Below are 22,345 nucleotides of genomic sequence, written 5' to 3' on the forward strand. Positions count from 1 at the left end.
CTGTCATTGAATGACGTCAGTATCAACGGCCACGCCCACAGCATGTTTGCTGGGGGCGCTCGATTCAGGCACCCAGACTCGCCGGAGGAACACTCTCCTTGTTTATTTTACCCAGACAGGAAACATCAGCTGAGCATTCTGTTGCAGATGCTGCATCGGTATTTATTCCAGAAAATGGGTTCAACCATCGGCTAAAAATGTGCAACCAATTACAAGCAACAGCAGAGTGAGTTCAAAGTAACTTTATTCACATGTCAAAGAAATGAGAGTGGAATATGACATTGGGCCATTTCAACAAATCTTCCAATTTGTGGTGGCGGTTGATGTTCAAGCTATTACACATATCTATGGATCATAATCACTTAAAAGCAAAACAACTAACTGTATGATATGCAGCTCATACATTAAATGATGTAGTATTCCTCCATTTATCAGTAGACAAATTAACTGTCTCTGGGAGAAGATTTCTGCTTAAAAGCAATTTGAAAAGCCTGATGATTTTAATATTTCATTGGTTTTAATAAAATCTCATTTTGGGCTCAAAAATAATGATCAAAACTAATTTCCAGTTTTGTTTTAGATAACGTAGTGGGAATGTTTACAACATAATTTAAGAGCAAAACACCTTTTCAAAACAAACAAAAAGAAAGAAAGAAACACCCATAAGTAACAATTAGCAGACCCTAAGGCCATATACTAAACCAGCTCCATTACACAAACACCATGATTGGAATAAAATAACTGTTATGCTCACGGTGACACAAAGAGGAAAATGGCACAATAAACATCAACTTTTGGATAGTGAGGGATGATGACCAGACAAAAAAAAAACAAGATCAGGAAAAAGAAAAGAGCCTACGGGAAAAACAAAAATGTAAATTGTGTCCCTTTATAAATGTGCATCAAGTCTTTAAATGATACATTCGCACAATCAGTAATTCCTACGGATTTTAAAGTGAGGTTTTTTTATAGTGAACATTCAAAGGCTTTTCAATGATATTTACATAATTGCCTCCTTGACTTCAGAAAGAGTTCCCATTCATCAAACACAAAGATGAGATGTAGAATAAATAAATACATTTATGAAAATGCAGTTGTTACAGATGTGGCATGTGGAATTCTGTTGACAGAAAGCACAATAAACCAATAAAAGACAACTTTAAATTAGGCTGTGAGAGTGTACAGTGCATTTTTGGAGTGTTCAGAAGAAACTCGTCTTGAGTTTGATGGTTGGTGCGGCTTGCACAGTTGGCTGAGCTTGCCTGGCTGCAGCTTTGGCTTTGCTGCTGGCCTGGTTGGCCCGTATAGCAGATTCCAGACGGGTTTTAAGCTCAGGTGCTGCACCAATTACTATCTTGAAGGCAGCTGGATAGAGGGGGCCAATCCGCATTAAGTTCTGAAGGGCAAAATCATGCAGACCTTTGGAGACTTGGGGCGCAGAGGAGATGGCGTTTTCATCCAAAAGGTAAGAGACGAGAGTTGGTACAAGAAGAGCCAGCAACTGCACCCCTATTACACACATAAAGACAATGAGACGTTAGAAAAGACTGAGCTGAACTGAACGGGGGCCTCATATCTAACCCAATACTCCTACACCAGATGCATGAGGCACCACTCTAAATGAGACAGTGGTCAGCTAAAGGCTCTGGCAGATCAATTCAACACATTTTCAAATTTCATCTCAATGTCATGTCATTTCTCAGAATAAGTCAAGGTAACAACAAAGCAACACAGCTACAGTATGTGAGAGTACTTCTCTGAAACTCATCAGAGCTTAATCATAAGTTTCATAATAAATAAAATTAGATCTTTAATTGTTAATCGATGAGCTGATCAATACAATGGCAACTAATTTTTCAAGCAAAATTATCAAACATTCTCTGGTGTTTGTGAAGATTGGATGGATATGTTTTACTCTTCACTGATATTTTATGGCCAAGTGGTTAATCGGTGAATCGAGAAAAAATTCAGCAGATTAATTTGTAATGAAAATCATTGGTAGTTGTAGCCCTAAATATCATGAATATGTAAATACATGAATTCCTAACCACCAGCTGCACCTCAAATAACCACAAAATTGTTTGAATAACAAACCTAGAATGAACTACAATCCACCTCAACTTAATGGAACACAAATATTAACTACAGTTTGTGTAAGTATGCAGTGCTACCTGCTTTATTATAAAAACGAGAAAACATGAAAAAGCAACAACAAGGTAACTGGGGAAACAAATTTTTTTTTTTTTTTTTTTAAATGTCAGTACATAATATTGCATATATAAGATAGCATAATGTGATCAATATTAACAGTAAACCAGTACAGGGATTCTAAATTTAGCATTTAATGCACAATTGTTCTGATCTTTGACAGCACGCAATCAAAGGCACTGAGCTATATACTTTAAGAGACCTACTTTAATGGAGCAAAACACTTTGATGGAACACATACGGTGCTTTAGTGGTCCATTAGGCAGAGGCATACTTACGGTTCTGCTCTTCACCCATGCCCACCAGATTCTCCAGGACCCTGATGCCCTCCTGCACAGCCTGCAGCTCGGCAGCAGTCCCTGGCCGACAGCGCTCCACTGCCTTGAGCTTCTCCACCATGAGTGGAGCCAGAGCGTGGATGTACGGGGTAGACAGGGCACGGCTGGAGTGCTGAAATACTGACAACAGCAGCTGGTAACACCGGGCCTGAACCTGTGGCAAAAAAAAATGAAATCACTCATTTACATTGCCAACACACATCTTAGTACACCTTTTTTAGGCAATTAAAATTTGCCCAGATTGAGATTCTCAGTCTCTCTCACTCTCATTTGTACACATAGGTGCTTACCCCTGGATCACTAGAGTTCAGGCCGTTTCGGAAGCGGTCCATGCAGCCCTTCTGCAGGACCGTCACTCCTACAAGTTCACTGCCAGCAGACAGCAGGAAGAGTGTAATCGCTGTCAACATACTGACCTCATCCATGTCAGGCCTGGACTCATCTGCAGAAATACACAAACACGCAAGCATAATGTGAGTGAGTAATGAAACAATACTTTTTTTCTGTTTCTCGTCTGCTCCACAGAAAGGCCAGAGGTCACGGTCAAATATCCGCTTGTTTTTGCTTACCTGGCTGCGAGTACTCCAGCACAGATGCCAGGCTGCTCCTCACAAGGCCAGTCCACTGTGTCTGCATGCTCTCAACCCGTGCCAGTGGGGAGGTGATGATGGTCTTGATGCCCTGCAGGGCAGCTGACACAGGCAAAGGCACCGAGTTGTCAGATGTCTTAACTGCAGTTTCCCTCAGCACCCCGGTGATTAGGAAGAGCACCGTAGGTAAGATAGTCATGCTTCCTGTAAAGATGAAAAAAAAAAAAACTGTGAGAATTGGGCTATCATTTCAGTGAAGACCACATTGCTATGCTAATAATATCCATACTTAATCTTAATCTCATACAAATGCATATAGCAGTTTATAATACCATCTGAGAATTGAAAGGCACAAAGAAACCACAGTAGAACAAGGCTTTTTAGTGACACACACTAAACAGGAAGTCAAATTGCTCTAAAATTGATCAAAGCTGGGGCAGACTTGGTATTATTATGTACTGTGATTGTACAGAAAAGATGAAAAGAGGATAATCTCTTCTATGTGTCTTTTGTTGCATATTTTGCATGGTGTGAGTGTGTGGCTGCAGTTTGCCTCGGGCCTCACCAGCAGGAGAGCAGAGCGAGGGCAGTTCTGCCAAGATGGAAACTGTGTTTGCCACCAGGCGTGCGCTTTCGTCGGGTAGTCGTTGAGGCCTTAGCGGCACATGGCTGGGTGACTCCTTCACACGTGTATTAAGCTGTGGTAAGTGCCGGACCAGGATGAACACGAGCAGCTCCATCGCTGCAAACACTAGAGACTTGCCAGGGACGAGCTCTCCTGTGTCTCCTCCTTCCCCTAGACTGGACTTTGAGTCTTTCTCGCCTTCTTCCTCTTTGCCTGGGCAAAATATCAGTGACCCAGTTCACTCCAACAGCCAAATAACTGAAACAACTGTACTATGAATAAAATATTTAAATCACTTTATATTTATATTGACACTCTTTTATTAGGTCATCTTTTAGATGACGCAAAACACCATGGTGAGTTTGTGTTTTCAGAATATAATAGTATTTAACTGTAATGTAATGCAGTATCATGTAGGATGTGTAAGTTGCTGACCCTTGCTGGTCCTCTGTTGCTGCAGATGGTCCTGTGCAGCCCTGATGGTCTCCTGTACAACAGCAGTGACCTGGAGCTGGACAGCAGGAGGGTCCCGGGTCAACAGCAGCCTGTGGAGTACGTTCAGGAGCTCCACTGCCAACAGCTACAACAGAAATAATAATTACAGCAATGTCACTGTGAGAATGTGAACACTGATATTCAAATGCAGCCGAGAAATACAACCTTCTTTTTTTTTTTTACAAATTTGTAGAGCGCAACCACATGTGTCCTTTGAAGCCCTCAGTATCCCATTATCCTCTATGCAGCCGTCAATAATTTAATCAAACAAAGTAAATGTGTTTGTCATATTCACCAGATATTTGCATTGGGATGGTGATCAGTTGCTGGTAAATACAGTGTCCAAAAGTCAGAGACCACTTTCCCATTCACTTGAACTAGACTAGATGAAATAACTACTGCAAGGTGTAAATAACCGAGGACATACATAAAATCTGCTGTGTCTTATTTGATATTTTGTAAAAGCAAATCTGCAATCAACAATGCTTGAAATGTGTGCTCTGTCAGCTGAATTTGTCATTTTGGTTTATGCAGTGTTTGAACTTTGGTCAATATATGACAGTAATACTGTTCTTAATAGTAAACTAAACTAAACTAACAGGTTTGAAAAAACAGATTCCAAAATCGAAATAAGCAAATACAAATTGTATTTCCTAAAATACAGACACAAATTGTATCACAGACCTTTAATATTTTTATATAAATGTTATTTAAAATTGAATATTAAATGTGTAATGTAGTATACATTTTAAAACAAAATTCAAATCTCTCTTCTTTACATCTGTAATTTCTGCACTCTGACTTGTCCTTACCTGGTCCTCTGCGATATGGGTCTTAGCACAAGGAGATTCTAGCAAAGTGTACAGCGCCTGCAGGCAGGACATCACGTGTTCCATGGGCTCCTCGGGTCGGGGGAAGCAAAGAAACTCTATACTGACACCTGAGAGACAGAACACAAAAACACTTTGGGTGTGTTCATGCTATTTTCTTCATTGCTCTCATCTGCTTACACACTCAGTTCCTCTTTGCTTGTTTTAAGTCTGTGTATATTAGGTGCTCCTCCTGAGCACAGCAAAATACTGTTACTGCTCTACACCACAAATGATGGCTGTGTGTCTCTTTACCCAACATTAGATGCATCCTGTCTTTGACCGACTCCTCAAAGTTCTTTGTGGTGGAGGGGGCTCCTTGAGCGAGGGCAGGAGCCTTGGAGAGAGCTGATGGGACCTGTTCCTTCTCTTCACCAACTCCAAACCCGGTGCTGCTCAGCCAAAGGGCCACGGCATGCAGGACAGGGGCCCAAGAGCTGCGGTAGTGGAGCCTTGCTGTGTCTATAGTCTCAGGAGTATAAAAAGCTCCACCTGAACACAGACACACAATAGCAGGAAAATACTTTTACATTTGTACAAATATATAATCTACATGTAATCCAAATGTCTACTTGACAATACTCCAGGAGTAGTAGTAGTTTTCTAGAGAATATAATCTCAAATTTTATAGGACCAAAAGTAGAGCAAAGAACTCTGCTTGTGTGAGCCATGTTCTATTAGAAATAATGCAAGCCTACATCATGTGATCTACACGTGTCCACGCATATAAAAAGATTTGATTCAGATATTAAATAAAACATAGAAAAGTAGAAAATGTCTAGTTTAAAATTAAACATTTCTAAGTTATATTCAGTATTTGGTAGGCGAAAATCTGTCTTGTACCGTCGGCAGGCAGCTGACTGGAGAACTCAGCAGGCAGAGTGAGCAGAGCGTAGTCTCGCAGCATGGCCAGCCACAGGCGGCTCAGTGAGGGCAGCTCTGGCTGCACCAATGTAATGAGACTGTCGGGTGGAAGCACGCCAGCGCCCAGATCCTCCTCATCCTCATCGTCGTCCCCGCTTCGCAGTGGCTTGGCAGGCTTAGACTCGGCCTCTTTCTTGATCTTCATCGCCACCACGTACACCTGAGAAAGGAAGCCAGTGTGTGTAAAATAGTGTACATCATATGCAGTGTAACAAATGTGGGACAGTGCTCTGATCAGGGTCTTCAGTCTCACCTCAGCCCACGCCTTCAGCACAGCCAGTTTCTCCATCGTGGTGGCACTCTCACTGTACAGCTGACTGGATGAACCTTTCCCAGCCTGCACCTTGTCCAGCGATGACACAAGCAGGTTGTGGACCCGCCGCAGGTCATTGAGGTCACTGACTACGCCACTACCAATCCACGTACTACACACCTGTAGTCACAAAAAAAGGGTCAAGGTAATACATAATTATGTAACTAATTGACTTTCAGACCTTTTAGTGATTACCTCTCTTCCAGCTCTTGAGAAACATTAAAAAATCTACATTATATAACAGAGCACTCAAGGTTGATTAGCCATCACACATGCCATTAAAAGAGGTGGCGGTGTCAAGGAACAGTTATTAATAAAGAGGACTGACATGTTAGGGCTGCACAAATGGAGCACACATTTATAAAATTACATGCATTTGAGGAGAGCTGCTACTAGAGTGACAGATGGCCAAGGGCAGGAGTCTGAGTCTTTCAGGAGAGTTACAAATGTGTGATGATGGAAATATACTTAGACACCTTACTACCTATTTGCTTATTCAAATTATATTCACATCTCTCAGTACCTAATGTCATATAACTCTACAGTTCCATCGGTACATGTAAAATAGTGTTTTAGTTGTGTATATCTGCTTTTAACACCTTGAGGATACAAGGTGTTATGGATATTTATTTTGTTTTTCTCTTGAGTTAATCATTGTAACTCTGAGATCACGCTTTCGGCCTTCAGAAAGACCAGAAATAGTTTCAAGGGGCACAAACTCCCAGCCAGAGACACAAAGGGGAATGTCAAAGAGAGAACGGTTTTTAATAATACTGCTGACAGGCATGTTTGTTATTTCCCCCTGTCACTCATTCTTCATATCAGTCAGATAAGTCAAAGAGTGTTAAGGCAGAACATTTGACACTGCTGGGTTCTAAGGGGGTGATGACTCACTGTACAGTGGTAATTAACTGCTATTGTAGTCTTGCTGCTACAAAAGGCCTCCAACATCATCAGAATATATGGATAATATGCAAAGGCAGCTGTTCTAATGCATGAATGTTACTGCACAAACATCTAGTTGCTGGGTGCTAATGGCGTCTTTGCATTTCTGTAGTGCACACTTCAGACAGAGTTTTTTCAATGAACATCAAAGGAGAAGTGTAAACAAATTTAGTTGTAAAATTTTCCTCTTAATATTTTTGTCTTACCTGGCACGCCTTAGCTGTTATGTCAGACGGTGTATCAGGTGAAAATGCAGGTCTGAGGGCAGCTCCGACCTAAATGCATACATGATTGGCAAAAGTTCACTTCTTCAGTTTGTTTCACACTTGCTCTGTCACTATCAGTTTTGCACCATAATGCAATTTGATGTGTTCTTGACTCACATTAGCCTGGTATTGTTCCAGGATAACGTGCCCCGGGAACTCAGGCTCTGGTACGGATGCAAACTTTTTAATGATGTCCTCCAGGGCCTGCAGGCCAGCCATCCTCAGCTGGTTACTGTGGTCTGTCGCCGCCATGAAGGCCATGCGGATGAGGTCAGACAAATGGATCACCAACAGATCTCCTGGATGGGCGGGAAAAAAACACATTGTGTGAGAAATAGAAAAACATATCTAATCATTATAAGGATTGTGACCTGGGTGAGCGGCCACATTACGCAATCAGAAAATAGAAATTGTGTTCAACATTTGACATTCATTGTTTAATATTTGTTTTAGTAATCCTTACAAGAAGGTACAATTATTGCCTCCAAGGTCTTTGTGTTTGCTTCCTCTTAGTGAGAATGATGAATTGAAGATTAAATACAGATGGACACGCCAACTCAGTTTCCAGAGTGTGCTTGCAGTGATTCAAAAGAAACTGGATATCGACCTTGAGGCTGAGTTTTAATTGAGTTTTAGCTGAAGTGCACCTTTCAGGGGATTAGTTGGACACACCAACCTGCAGACCAACCATCCACTCAATCCCAGTCACTAAATTTGGCTTAGCTCCTTTCAGAGCTGCAAAATCACTACACTGTGCTCTTACTGTCTAGCCTGTAAAATGCTTCCTTATTTCCAAAGAGCTTATATAAATACTGGCTCCTTTATCTGTCACTGTGAAAAAAATCCCTCCCTCTATTGCTGATTCATCTCTAGCTTGGTTCTTTCTTTACATAAAAGCACATGAATGAGCTTCTTCAGCAGCTGACACTAGAACTGCCTGGGGATTGCAAAAAGATACACTGTATAAACTCAACCCAAAAAATAAACCTCATTTTGTTGGACCAACAAAAGATCACAGGTGGCATAAATCAATCACAAATCCTTAAGTGAACTCAAAACTACTCTGTTCTGGCAGCATGGTGAGTGGTACCTTTGGGGTTCTTGGCTTGTGCAGAGCGGGCAGCTGCCAGGTCGAAGTGGGTTTTGTCTGCATTCTCACACAGCAGGATGATGCGGCACAAGCAGTCGGCGGCAAACACCCGTGTCACCCAGCGTGGAGCCACCGAAGGCTTGGACTTGTCGTCTTCACCCAGGCCTGTGAACATGGTGTCATCGTCCATCTCGTCTTTCTTCTCGGAGTCTTCCTCATCCTTTTCCACCTCAAATGCAACAGCTCCGCCTACATCTGAATGAGAAGATGGACTGTTGTTTGGATGGGCTGTCACTGACTTGACTCATCTTCTACTTAACTTTGTTTTCTGTTCCAGTCTTAATTTCCTCAGAGATAGAAAATGGTAATGCATCATATTTTGTTGCTTTGTAGATTTACCTGTAGTTGCTGCCAGCACATCCTTGCAGAGTTTCAGCCAATGAGAAAGCTTTTCCACAGCAAGAGATGACAACATGTGGCCCAGTGTGTCATGGATATCAGAACACAGCTTCCTGTCGGTCTCCCGATCCAGCATGCCAAACAGAACACCCTCCAGCCCCGTCTCTGTGATGTTCAGATCTGAACCAGGGACAAAGACAACAACGGAAGAGTGACCGTGTCTCATTGAGGTATAAGAACTAAACACAATGCTATTGTCTGGTTCACAATTTGTACTCACTGATTGCAGTGTTGTCTTTGCTGTCTCCTGCTCTCTTCGCCAGGCTCATGGCGTACTCACAGACCTCCGCAGCCTCTCTCTGGGCGAGCTGTCTCAGACAGGCCACGGCAGCACGACGCAGCAACAGGTGAGAGCTGCACAGGTGCACCTGCAGGGATCCCATAGCACAGTAGGAAATTATGATAAAGATTAAGACATACTATAAGTACCATGCTTGTAGTTTGAAACTCATCTCTTACACAGAGACAGGGCACCAGGCTGGACAGGTTGACGTGGCGTGGAGCAAACATGTGCAGCTGTTGCAGACATGAGATGGCAGCTGCCTGCACAAGGGAGTCAGAGTGGTCCTGCATTATGGCACAACCAACCAGGCAGGACGAGCGGATGGTGGAGATAGTGGCTCCATTTCCTAGCCATGCCAGGAACACAGATTAGCAGGAGAGACAAAAATGAAACAGCATTTTTTAGCAGTTAGGGGATACACAGTATGTTTCTAATTCTGCTTCAGTTGCCTGTAGTGTGTTACATTGCCATCTGCTGGCCAGGATAGGGTACATTTACATGGCACATAGGAGTCAAATGAGAGAGTCAGTGATACAGTGATGTTGTTTCTGCCACAGTTACCCTGTAATTCTGGTCCCACAGTGGTGATGAGAGCTCCCAGGCAGCGGCCCAAACACTGGTGCACCTCTGTGTGAGATGGGGGCACAGTGAGGAGGAGAGTGAGCACCAGGGACAGTGTGGGCTCCACGTAGCCTCTGTACATGGGACCACTGGAGTCCACGATCAGAGCCAGAGAGTGCAAAGCCCATGTCTGACAAAACAAAGTGTAGACAATATCTGAATTAGTAACATGTAAAGTATGAATGATGAAACAAAGCCTGATGTTTTTTTTTTATGTAATGATGCTTAGAAATTAAATACAATACAAAAAAAACCACATCCAAGTTAACCAAACTATAATCCAGTTTTGACAGAGGAAGCTAAGGGACAAAAAGATCATTCAAACCGCTACAACTCAACTCTATTTTTATAACTGTGAGTGGATTCTAACATTTCTCCCGAGTAATTCACTGTACCTGGACTTCATGAGAGGACCCATCCTGAGCCAGAGCCAATAGGATGCTGACACTGGTCTTTAAGTGCTGGCCTGAGCCAATTCCTCCAACATATCGATGCAGGCAGCCGAGAGCCAGTGAATGGCCTGTCCTTGAAACTACATCACGGGCCGACTTCAGTCTGGAAATAGAGGAGGAGGAGAGATATGGATCATATGGTTAAAGTCAAGGACAGAGAGATAGTTCAATATAGAGTAATAACAATCAACGACTGAAACTATTATCTTCCTGAAAACATATTTGACCTCCAATAAAACATTTAAAAAACAGTTTTTTGTCTGTAACTGATTAAAATGAGGGTGAGTTGACCAAGTCTTCCTTGATCTTAACAGAAGAAGTAACAGAAAAAACAGAGATAAAAAAAAAAACCAAACAAACACATAATGCAAATATGAAATGCCTACTTGTCAAAGCTGGTCTGTGCCATTCTGGCGATGAAGGTAGCCTCTCCCACCACCTGAGCCATCCTGCCCAGGGCCTCCCCAGCAGCACAGCGCAGGATGGGGTTAGGATTGTCCAAAGCTCCCATCACCAGGGCTAGGGCCGACTTACGCACCTCCTCTGGCCCCAGAGTACTCTTGTTCTCGGCCAAACCCTTCAGTCAGGCAGAAAGAAAGAGATAAATTATTTCTCATTGTATATATTAACTGAACCATAAAATGTGAAATTCCTGTCCTAAGAGGGTGTAAAGTAACTTTTCTCACCTTGAGGGCACTAAGCACTGCAGTAAAGATGTTCAGTTGGACCGCCTGCTGTCGAACACCTTTAGCCTGCTTTATACACTCTGCAAAGTGGTCGAGCATCTGCAGCCTGAGTCACACACAAAGTCAGGAAGAATTTATTACAAACAAGCATGGCACAAAGATTCATAGTGCAGCAGGGACTATAAATAAACAATAAACCAACATGAGAACAAATAAATCACAATGAAATACTGCGAAATGTTTGACATGTTGCAAATATAAAGATAAACTACTTTTTAAAATTTCAACTAAACTTCTCACCTGTGTTTGAAGGAGACATGGGGGAAAACCACACCGAACAGAGCCACAGAGGCGTCGATGACAGACACACCCAAAGGAAGAGGCCCTGGGATGGCCTCGCCTACAGGGACACGCAGGTAGATGGAGGAGGGATCGTGTTCCAGAGCTCCGCTGCCAGACGCACTGTTGGGCTGCAGCTGTTTGGGAACAGTAATGTAGTAATATTAACAACAATAGCAAAGACCAAACATTGTACAGTGCCCAAGAAAATCAGATAATAATAGTGTATATCGTTGTTGTTAACCAATTAAAACAAGATAATCAGGATTTATGTACAAATATCCTTTGTACAAACACAACCACACACAAATATAATCTACATTTATTTAGAAGTTTTTACTTACTTGATCCTCTATGGACTTGTGGTCAGTTTCCTGTAGCCAGGAGCCCATGAGCACACTGTCGTCATAGTGACAGAGAGAGCGCAGCAAAGAGGTGGTGGTGTTTGCCGAGTTGTCAGTCAAAGTGAACTCAGCCACCAGCTCCCTCAGGAGGGCATTGAAACTGCCTACACAAGAAGATTACAGGGTTTCAAACACCTTTTATAAATGTTCTGAACATGTGTGGAAAAAAAATGTTAAAAAAGTTGAAAAAAAGTTACTCTGTTACCTTCATAGGTCTTGGGAGGCAGTAGAGCCAAAATGTCGTACAACCTAAGCCTCACCATCGCCGCACTTGCTTTCAGATGAGCACCATGGACCTTAATGATGGCAGGGACACTGACAGAGGATGAAATAATAACAATCATTAGATATATAATCACACAACAATGAAAGAAAAGCAGAAAATACTCACATGACAAGATTGATGAACTGTCTATGAAAATTGTGAAATCCTGCAACAAACACAAAATACCTCTGTTTTCATATCTGTAACAGACCGTCATGATTAAAAGCATCACACTCACTGAGACATCATGGTCATGGCACATTCAATGGGAGTCATCAGTCTACGGATCACATCTTCTGTGAGAAGCTCGGGACAGTGGGCCACAAAGCTGCGCATGGCTACAGACCAAAGGAACAGGAGAGTTGGTCAGAATTGTGTCTGCTGACATTACAGAGCGTGAAGGTAAACAGGAAGGCGTTTACGTACCGCACAGCGCTCCAGCTCGGCCCTCCAGGGTGACCTGCCAGGTGAAGGAGTCTCCTCTGGCCTTTTCTGCCTCCAGCTCCTTCTGGGAGCGAGGAAACACGTTCCTCCACAGCAGCAGCATCTTGGGGAGGTGATAGCGAACGAGGGCGGGACCTAGGCACAAACACAATGTAGCGACCATGTTGGTGGCGAGAGGGAGACAGAAATGCTGACAAATCAAAGCCAAGAGATAAGCAATGTCTGGGAGGCTCACCCAGAGTCATGAGGGCCCCTAACAGAAGCCATCCAGCCTGAGTGCGCTGCAGGGATAGTCGACTGTTCTGAGCTGCTGTCCGCAGGAGGTCTTCAGCTATACTCACCACCAACTACAAGAAAACAACACAAGGAAATCAGTGAGGCTGGTACAGGAAGTCAGGCAAAGGGTGATCAACAGAAACTAAACAGAGAAGTGAATCAGTTATTGATCAGTGTCTCATTAGAGGCTACACACCTTGCCCTTGGAGTGGGGGATACCGAGCGGGCACTGGTGTACGCCTCCCAGCAGAGCGGCCATCGCAAAGCTGTAGCCGCTCACAGCTTCAGGTGAACTCTTCAGGTTGTTGATTCTCTCTGCGCAGCGGTCCAGCAGCGGGGTCAACTGATAGGGCAGGGCCACGGCAACGCAGCGCAGGCACCATGCAGCCGCCAAACGAGCTGCCATGCTTGGGTGCAGCAGCACTGAAGTCACAGTCTCAAGAAGTCCTGGGGGAAAGAATTTAAAATATGTTTTAAGTTATGAATGAATTCAGTCTTCCAGCTTCCAACTGCAGTGAGTACTTTATCATTTCAGTTGGTAAAAGAGGTGGATGTTAGATTTACACATTACCGAAGTTACAGAAGATGTTCGAATGTCAATTATGTTGACTAAGTGAGCAAATTAGAAGTATTTTCATCTGTGTAAACCCAGCTTGTGTGTATAGAAACTTAAGAGCAATGAAAAGCATGTCCTATTTTCACCTATTTCATATCTTATGTGTCTCACCTATAGAAGGCTCCTGGATGAGCGGTGAAGCTGTGGCACTCAAACTCTGAACTAGACTGCCCAGTTCTTTCAATGCGCACACCATAACATGCTGACTGGCAGAGACGTCAGCTGCCCCTGCCTTGTTCTCTCCACTGATGTCATTCACAACTGCCTCTGGAAGAACGAGGCACAAAGAGAGAAACATGCAAGAATAAAATGCAGTTGAACAAGATCAAAAATCCTGGCAACAATTTACTGATAAGGTATTAATAAGCTTCAAATGTTTTCCAAGTCATTACTAAGTTTCACACTTTGGAAGTATAATAATTTGTTACTTAACTCATGATTCAGAATGTGTGCAGCATTGATGGATAAGGTAGGCAGCAGTCAATAGTAACTCAGACTGATATTTTCTCAAAAACATAGGAAGGAAGGTAACAACTATTATCTTCAGGATCTATTAGTTTAATAATAAACTGTGGCTTGTAATTACATAACTGACTGACCACACTAGGCCATGCATTGCTGTCACACATCATCATCATCAACTACAGAACTACGTCACAATACAGAAGCTGCTTTACACTGTCAGTGAAAAGTTTCAGAACACCTTCATTTTCCCAGCTGTTCTTTGAATTTACATAATTCAATGTCTCAGTGTTCCTGAAATTAAAGCGTAGAACAAATAAATAATTGAAGATTTTAAAAGCAAAAAATCATAGAATCTTCTAAATTCAATCTGATTTTTTTGACACATCTAGCAGCCGAAAACATTTGTGGCGTCCAAACATTGTTCAGGAAGTTCATCCTAGAAGTCGCAATAGTTCCCACAAATGTCTTGCACTTGTAGGTTGCTTAGTTTTCGACTTCTGTCCAGTTCATCCCAAACCATCTCCATGGGGTTTTTAAGTCTGGACACTTTGCTGGTCTTCCATCATTTGAAGCCACAATCTGGTTCTTTTATTCTATTGTTTGGGGTCATTATCTTGCTGTAGGATCAACCCCTGACCAACCAGTCTGTCTTCCTTTGTTACTCGTCCTTTTCTCATCACTAATACAAAGTTATAGAAACTACTTCAAGCAGTAGTGTATTGTCCTGAGGATGTAGTAACACAGTTTGTTCCAGACAGAGGGTTTGTAATGCAAACATTTGGGCACCTGTAGGATTTGTTTGCTGTATGTTAACCAATTTGTTAATCCCTGAAAAGGCCTCTTTTCTATGAAGTTTACATTCACTGGACTTGAAAAATGGGGGTGTTCTTAAACTTTCGCCTGGTAGTGTATGCACCAAAAACTCAGAGCTCTGAGGATTTTTTATAAAAAAAATGTACGAAAGTTAATAAAATTGCTGATGAGACTGTTTTTGAAGAACTGAAATCCTCAGAGCTCTAAACAGTCAAGAGAGATCACACATAAGGAAAACGTGGATTAAATGACTTTAGGAAGAGATTTAAAGCTGCTTCTTGAACTGTGGCAGTCATGTTTTTTTTCCACACAACTTGGCATACAGGGATCCGACTGTAGAATACAGAGGGGAACGTACACTAGGACGTCCCACTTCCATTGTGGCACCAGGAAAACATTTTCCAAGTCACTTTTATTGACACTTTTACCAAGTGACCAAGTCACTTTTAGTGACTTGGAAATCAGACATTTCTCATTTCAAGAAGTCTCATAGATCCAGCTGGTTGGAAAAGCTACGAAGTGCAGTAAGTACAGAGTGAACGATGAAGTGCCCAGGACCATGTCTTGAGAGACACCAACATTCAACATCTATTTCAAATTCAGTGTTAACATCAATGAGAACAAAAGAATGTAGTTTTAACAAAATTTACGATAGTTTAAAGGTTGCAAAGCAAATCAGAGTAAGAATCATCCCTTATGAATGAGATAAAGGTGATTATAAAATGATTGATGCGTTGTTGTGGAGCAGAAAAACTGGAACTAAAATAAATGATAGACAAACATAAGGAGTAAATATTATTTGTTATTGCTGTAAGGGGGGAAATGGCTTCTTCCTACTATGTGTCTGTGAGTATAGTGGCACATGCAGTTTTTCTGCTGGTGTCAGCCACATGTCAGCAGTCAGAAAGAGTTATGTTATCTGCTCCTTAGGGATTGTAATGCAATAACAAAATATAAATTCACAGGCAAACAGCTATGAAGGCTATGCAATAATGCAAGCATGGGTAACTCAAATGCTGAGCTGGCGATGGAAATGTTACTGACATTATGATGCCGCCTGTGGTTAAAAAGAGATTTGAAGAAAGAAGCAAGAGCAGAAAGAAAGAAAGAAAGAAAGAAAGAAAGAAAGAGAGAAAGAAAGAAAGAAAGATAGAAAGCAGAAAAAGGAGAAGCCATCTCCTCACACAACACAAGACAGGAAATAAAACCCATCTCCATATACAGCACAAGCGCAAAACCATGCAAGAATTTTAGAAACTGAATGAAGGGTGAATTAAAAGTGATAATAATGGATGAGTACTTACTCTGCAATGCTCTGAACCGTGATATTTCCCCCCCATCCTCCTTACCCACAGCCCTCATTTGCTTGCTGATTGCTTGGCAGATTTCTTTGCCGGCTGCAATTTGTGCTTTCTCTCCAAGTAAGCCCCCCAGGGTGGCACGAAGCATGAAGGAGACACAGCGGCGTGAGTACACAGCCTCAACGTGTGTCTGCGTGGCCCGCGGGTGAGAGACCAGGTCCAAAACATGGGACAGGAATGTGGCAAAGTTGCGCTCCAGCCACTGACCACCAAGTGTGGTCACAAACACAACGTAGGCCTGAGGAGGATGAAGAAAGATTTTGTGTGAAGTGGTTGAGTCAGACAATGCGGGATCAGGTTTTCATTCATTTTTGAGAAATCCGCTCACCTGTGTGACGCCCACCCGCACCTCCCTGCTGACGGAGCCTCCCCCCTTCAACATCTCCCCTCCACTCTTGAGGAAGCCAGATCCACCACGCAGAAATCCAGTGGCCATTAGCTCCAGCACCTCCTCCAGAGTGGCCCGCTTCACATTCTGACGCATCACTGAGGAAAACAGAATTGAGATAGTGAAGAACAAAAGTGACAACCTGACATGAAAGACACAAATCAACTCTTTAACCTACCAGCTGCTTGTTTGGGCATCAAAGCAGTAGCCATGACCGTCCCCAGCAGTTTGGCCACTGCTACCCGAACGCCATAGTTGGATCCTTCCAAGGCCTTAAAACACAACGTGGCCATGTTCTCCAGTTCTGTGGTCCACATGAATACTGCCTCATTCTGCAGCTCCAACAGGCACTAACCAAGAGGAGAATAAAGTCCTTTCATTAACATCTACATTGCGTGTGTACAGGAAACATCTTTTTTGTTTCACTGCTGCACAACCAACTGTCCTTTAAGAGCAAATAAAAAGATTGACTGATTTTACATAATATACATATACCGATGATGCATACAAACAATGTAGATGCTCAGTTCACACTCTACATATCATTACATATACAGGGCACAGTACCATATACGGTACGATTGGTGTCATGTTTTCTAAACAGGAAATTGTCTTTGTGCAACACATCTGAGTTTGGTCAACACGAATGACATAGCACAAACCTACAGTTCAAGTCAAAGGTATTTTTGTGCTCAGAATGACATAGCTTTACTTATCTCCTACAGGAATTAACCTAAAGGTTGCCTAAACAATGAGCTCAAGATATCACCTGGTCCCTTCATCTTTATGAGAGGAGCATGAAGTGGAGTCTTGGATATTGCAGTACAATCCCCTAAAAGGGTCTCAACACATTAAGAACATAAAAGATCCTCATTTTTGGAGTAACGTTTGTTTTTGAGAGAAAAGGTCTGAGCTTGCTTCTAGGCTTTGTAAGAATCCTCCACCAGTGCAAGGAACCTTCACAGTATGGAACATAATAATGACCACACCTACTAATTCTACTGTACTTGTTGTTAAATTGTTAAATCCTTTAAATCTCCATTTAGACATTTTTCTGAGACCAACCTTTGCTACCATACAGCGTACAGCCATGGACCTGTCTGTGAGTAGAGAGCGGGCATTCTTGTAGATATCTCTGTGACATGAAGCTGCAGCCCCGCCCAGACCACTGAGCACCTTCTGCAGGCTGAGGAGGATCTCTCCTCTGCCTTGAGACTAGATCAACAAAGTAAAGATGAAAATAAGAGTATTAAAATAGATGTCACACCAGTTTCTGAATAATAAATCTCTTGTTATCCTTTACTCTTCCTATATCAGTTCAATTTCCCAATTTTGCACAAGTCTTACCTCTGCACTCTTTAATGCCTTCAAAAGATTATTAATTGTGTCCGGAAAGGAGCTTCCCAGCATCCTGCCCATCTTCTCATAAAAAGCTCCAACACATGCCACTGCAGCACTGTAAGAAAAGTTACTGTATGCTTTAAAACAATTACAGATCACTTCAAATTATTTGATAAAAAATGCAATGAAATAACCAAATGAGAACTCAAAATCAACCATCTGCATCATGAGTTAGATTTAACGTCAAAGCTTCAAACACATTATCATCTATACTAAAACACTGTGTCTTAGGGTTTAGCAAAGAGGTACTGACACCTGTATGTACCCCATATTGCCTCACAGTCTACCTCTGTCTGTGTAGAAACAAGCAGGTATAAATGAATGATGGATAAAACCCTGCAGGACAACACTTATGCTGCTTCAGCCAATGAAAAACAGCATAATATCTGCTCATGTACACTTAATCCCCCCCTTTAAATATGAAATGTCATTCTGCAGATTAACCTTTGGTTTAACCCTGATAACCTTGAAGGTGGGCCTACAGTGTATGCCTGTAACTCTGAAAGCAGTGGTGATCAGCTTATATATACGCAAATGTGTATAATCTTAAATATACTGAATATTTTAAAAAGCCAATGGAAAAACATACAGCTGTGATTATGGGATCTTACAGTTTTGTTGGCAAGTATGCAGGTGTGTCATCTTTGCTTTTGATGATGTCATTGCATTTGTCCAGAGTCTGGAAAACTGTGAAGGTATCGCCGATGCTGTAAAGGGTGGCAAGATTTTTGGCCAACAGTTTTCTTGTTGGTGGTCCAGGGGCACTGCTGATAAGTCCTGTCAGCTGCTCAACCAGCTTCTTCTGCTTCTCTTTCACATCCACCTGCCAGCCACACACACAAAATAAAGTTACAAACTACTTCCCATGAAACTCACTCAGAAAAACTAAGCTAAAAGTCAGAACAGTCACCTTATTTGCAGCCACAAGCACTTTATCCAAGAAGCGGAGCCACTCAAAGATGAAGACAGGCCTCTTTGCTTCAGTGATCTGGGCCAAGGCATCTTCATTGAGCAGCAGACTGTGAGCCAGCTCCATGGCGAAGACCTTTTGACACAGTGCTGTACAACCTCGCCTCTGTAATGTTACATTAGGGGATGTGCCTTGTCAGTACATGTCTCTAATATTCGCCCCTTCCTATGAGATTAGCTATCACCTAGAAAGAATTGTATCAATATTTGAGTTACTAAAGCTCTGTGGACATTTGCCGTCCTTACAATGACTTTATAAGGTTTGTGCAAAGACACAAATAGTTACACAGTTACAGCAGCTGTCAGTGGTTTAAACGTTATTAGCCCCAGACTAATTTGTCTTTTAAAATGTCACAAACTGAAACGTTAAAGCTGGGTAGCGTTAACACCTTGCTGTTCTGTGTTGACAGCTGCCTCCTTCCAGCTGTTGATAGGCGAGCGAGTTAGCAAACTAAGCTAGCTAGTTCCTACGAGGAACAAGCTAAACTCCGGCTACACACTCTCATCCAGACTGAACGTCAGCCATCTATCATCATATTTTAAAACATTCAAATGTTCAAAACCACCTCCACAACAACACCTTCCTGAATTACGGGATATATGTAGCCAAACTGTTCATCCTACCTGTGTCTCGATAACCCAGGATGAATGACGACGAGTATCGGCGGTGTCGCATTAAAGTCATTCCGATGTGAAACCAATTAAATAATACGCAGAAAATGCAGCTTTAATATAACAAACAAAAACTGTGCCACATTATGGGTAACATTTTTTTCTACTTGTCTATGTGCACTCAAATTACATACTTTCTTCTGAATTACTTCCCGGAACTTCAGGCTTTATGTGTACCTTGTAGCTACACGGAATGTATCTTTGAACGAACCAAACATAAGAGAAGCAAATAAAACGGCTCGACCGGATAGTTAAGTATTAGCTGCAGGTGTTTTCTATACTTTCACCTCTTTTGACGCGTCCATAATGTCTGATGAGGAAGAGGACTATATGTCTGATGCTTTTCTCAGTAAAATGTAAGTGTTTAATGTTTCTACAGTTCTGTATTAAAACCCGGGGATGTCGAAATTGTGATGGAGTGTATAGTCCTGTGGTGTCAGCTATGAAAATATAAGAGTAGAAGTTTACTTTCAGAATAGGTATCACTGTATTCTTATCCCAGTTACTCTCCCAATGTTCCTCTGTCTGTCAGACAAGACGTGAAACCAGGAGTCAGCATGGTGAGGCGGGTAAAAGCAGCAATGAAGAGGGAGACGCAGGCAAAGGAGAAGAACATTAAAAACCGACAGAAAACCTACAAGGAGCAAGAGACGGAAAGTCGAGAAGCAGCTTTACAGAGCTCAATCAGCAATGAGAACAAGGGATTTGCACTTCTGCAGAAAATGGGCTACAAAGCTGGCCAAGGACTCGGGAAGAAGGGCAAGTTTCTGGCTTACTGATGTGTCTTATTTTTCATGTTTTGCATTACTTGCGTTTATTAATGTTAATCTGTGCTACCTCTTCAGGAGCTGGGAGGGTGGATCCCATTCCTCTAAACATCAAAACTGGTGGGAAATATATTTGCTTTTTTTATTTAAAGTGTTTGGTAAGAACATGCAATCCAACCAATGGCTTACCATGTACTTTTCTGTGTATGCTGAATCAGACAGAGGTGGCATTGGAATGGAAGAGGTGAAGAAAAGAAAGGCAGAGGAGGAACTTGAACACTATCGACAGAAAGTACGAGTCAAACAACAGAATGAGACCCAATCTCTGGAAGACTTTAGGTGAAGTTTGCAACTGTCTGTGAGATGCACTGTACCAAATGTTTCATAGTCGGTGTGTGTAATCTTCAGGTTTTTTTTTTAATTCCAGGTCAAGAGTAAGGACAGAGAGAGAGGAGCGTAAGATTGAAGGAGATCTCAGAAGGAGTCAGCGAGCCTGTGAGCAGCTTGACAGTCAGAAGGTTCGAAGGATTTTGACATAGCACAGGCTCATCAGGACATCACAGTGCTCTGCAATGGGAATTAACAAAAACATGCCAGGAAAATTACCATAGATTAATACAGAAGCAATATCACAGAAGAGAGATCAAGATCTTGGTTTTCTCTTTATATTTCAGGGCATCACTGTCCCCAGAGAAGACTGGTACTGGCCAAAAGAAGATGCTGATGATGAAGAAGCTAGTCACGAGGAGGATGAGGAGGAGGAAGAAGAAGAAGAAGAAAAGGAGATTGTGGAATTAACCGTGAGTATTAAGTTTTGTTTGTCTTTAATGATTTATTGTATCTTTTTATCGTGTTTTCATATTGGCAAGTATAGGAAATAAGTATATCATCTTATAATATCTAATTTCATTTACATTTTGTGTAATATGAATTTTAAATTTTTTTTAAAAGGGGGGGGGGGGGGGGTTGTGTATAATAGCAGATTCTGCCAGTATAGAATATGCAGTATACTGGCATATCATGCAAGAAATTCATCTAGTAGATGAATGTGATGATTAATCCAGTATAATATGTTCCTCTCTGTTACAGTCCTTTGATAAACTGCAAATTTTGACATCGTATTTGAGAGGAATCCATTTTTACTGCATATGGTGTGGGACCACCTATAATGGTAAGAGTGACAACAACATGGCCATAGTTTTATTGTTGTTTTATTGCCTTTGCTGGTATATTTTGTATAATTTTGCATTTAGTTTTGTTTTTTGGTTGTTTTTTTTTGTTTGTTTTTTTACAGATGAAGAGGACCTATGCTCTAACTGTCCCGGGGATACAGCAGCAGATCATGACTGAACTTGATAAAAACATATGTAGTACCAACTAGTGAAAATGCAGTTACAAATGTGCAGACAGCATTTTACAACATGAAACAGGCTCATTATACTATAAAAAGCAGCAAAGGCAATAAAGTGATCAGAATTGGAGGAAGATTGATTAATCATCCCATTTGAATCTGCTGTCTATCTCTGGAAGAACATCACTGTGTATGCTTTTTGTGGGTGTGTTGTCTTCATTTTATTCATTAAGAAATCCTGTGGGAAATTCATGATACCTTTTTAGTATTTATATTTCTAAAAGCTGTGTTTTCATTAAATGTTTTAAGACTTCTACCTTGTTACCTTTATGTAATGTTTTATTTTAGCAACTTATTATACAGTAAAACACACTGGGTTTGAATTACTAACCAAATACAAGATGCCATTATACGTTTTAACTCCAACATAGTTGTGAGTCTTACAATTATTACAAATGTCAATATCCTCTGGTGTCATCACTGGATTTCAGTAACATTGTTCATAGCAGAAAATGAGAATATCTTGTATATGATAAATGCACTGTACCAGTAAATGCACTATGGCTGCCTTTTAGTTAGTTTGAAAGTTTCTTCGTCAAACATTAGATAGCACTTAAATTAGTTTGTTTCTTTCATTTGCGTCTCTGAAG

The 22,345-nt window shown here is 41.7% G+C and overlaps 2 protein-coding genes across 6 annotated transcripts; one reads left to right on the forward strand and one right to left on the reverse strand.

The window, feature by feature from the left end:
- Positions 1-227: 227 nt before the first annotated feature.
- Positions 228-19,566, reverse strand: heatr5b (HEAT repeat containing 5B). Of its 3 annotated transcripts, none has more exons than XM_022743709.1 (36): positions 19,530-19,566; positions 18,847-19,011; positions 18,548-18,759; positions 17,883-17,991; positions 17,601-17,750; positions 16,714-16,885; positions 16,476-16,633; positions 16,136-16,385; positions 13,620-13,769; positions 13,089-13,339; positions 12,852-12,963; positions 12,599-12,751; positions 12,411-12,510; positions 12,113-12,222; positions 11,848-12,011; positions 11,465-11,640; positions 11,165-11,270; positions 10,865-11,055; positions 10,422-10,581; positions 9,967-10,156; positions 9,582-9,751; positions 9,343-9,490; positions 9,063-9,242; positions 8,664-8,918; positions 7,691-7,872; positions 7,514-7,582; positions 6,303-6,482; positions 5,969-6,209; positions 5,381-5,617; positions 5,069-5,196; positions 4,197-4,341; positions 3,702-3,974; positions 3,116-3,340; positions 2,837-2,988; positions 2,487-2,700; positions 228-1,509 (listed from the first exon to the last, which is right to left on the reverse strand). In XM_022743709.1, the coding sequence occupies exons 2-36, from the start codon at positions 18,970-18,972 to the stop codon at positions 1,202-1,204; spliced, it is 6,147 nt and encodes a 2,048-aa protein (XP_022599430.1). In that variant the 5' UTR covers positions 18,973-19,011; positions 19,530-19,566; the 3' UTR covers positions 228-1,201. The 3 variants fall into 3 exon arrangements, with proteins under 3 accessions (XP_022599430.1, XP_022599429.1, XP_022599428.1); XM_022743708.1 differs by having other exon boundaries at positions 13,620-13,775; XM_022743707.1 differs by having other exon boundaries at positions 13,620-13,775; positions 16,091-16,385.
- Positions 19,567-19,793: 227 nt separating this feature from the next.
- Positions 19,794-22,008, forward strand: gpatch11 (G-patch domain containing 11). 3 transcript variants are annotated; one of them, XM_022743872.1, is made up of 8 exons: positions 19,794-19,933; positions 20,110-20,336; positions 20,423-20,464; positions 20,563-20,683; positions 20,772-20,862; positions 21,019-21,144; positions 21,434-21,515; positions 21,639-22,008. In XM_022743872.1, exons 1-8 carry the CDS (start codon positions 19,884-19,886, stop codon positions 21,692-21,694), a joined length of 795 nt encoding a protein of 264 aa, XP_022599593.1. In that variant the 5' UTR covers positions 19,794-19,883; the 3' UTR covers positions 21,695-22,008. The 3 variants fall into 3 exon arrangements, with proteins under 3 accessions (XP_022599593.1, XP_022599595.1, XP_022599596.1); XM_022743874.1 differs by having other exon boundaries at positions 21,642-22,008; XM_022743875.1 differs by having other exon boundaries at positions 19,847-19,933; positions 20,115-20,336.
- Positions 22,009-22,345: the final 337 nt, after the last annotated feature.

This window comes from Seriola dumerili, unplaced genomic scaffold, assembly GCF_002260705.1.
Source record: "Seriola dumerili isolate Sdu_G_001 unplaced genomic scaffold, Sdu_1.0 BDQW01000073.1, whole genome shotgun sequence".
Lineage (NCBI taxonomy): Eukaryota > Metazoa > Chordata > Actinopteri > Carangiformes > Carangidae > Seriola > Seriola dumerili.

What these genes read in the sequence shown, in the direction of transcription:
- gpatch11 (XM_022743872.1), top strand. Translation starts at nt 19,884, where the DNA reads ATGTCTGATGAGGAAGAGGACTATATGTCTGATGCTTTTCTCAGTAAA. An exon ending in CCAAGGACTCGGGAAGAAGG is followed by an intron (nt 20,337 to 20,422) that starts GCAAGTTTCTGG and finishes CTACCTCTTCAG; the next exon opens with GAGCTGGGAGGGTGGATCCC. An exon ending in AGCAGCTTGACAGTCAGAAG is followed by an intron (nt 20,863 to 21,018) that starts GTTCGAAGGATT and finishes TTTATATTTCAG; the next exon opens with GGCATCACTGTCCCCAGAGA.
- heatr5b (XM_022743707.1), bottom strand. Translation starts at nt 18,972, where the DNA reads ATGGAGCTGGCTCACAGTCTGCTGCTCAATGAAGATGCCTTGGCCCAG. An exon ending in AGGCATTAAAGAGTGCAGAG is followed by an intron (nt 17,751 to 17,882) that starts GTAAGACTTGTG and finishes TTGTTGATCTAG; the next exon opens with TCTCAAGGCAGAGGAGAGAT. An exon ending in GCCATGACCATGATGTCTCA is followed by an intron (nt 12,223 to 12,410) that starts GTGAGTGTGATG and finishes ATCCTCTGTCAG; the next exon opens with TGTCCCTGCCATCATTAAGG.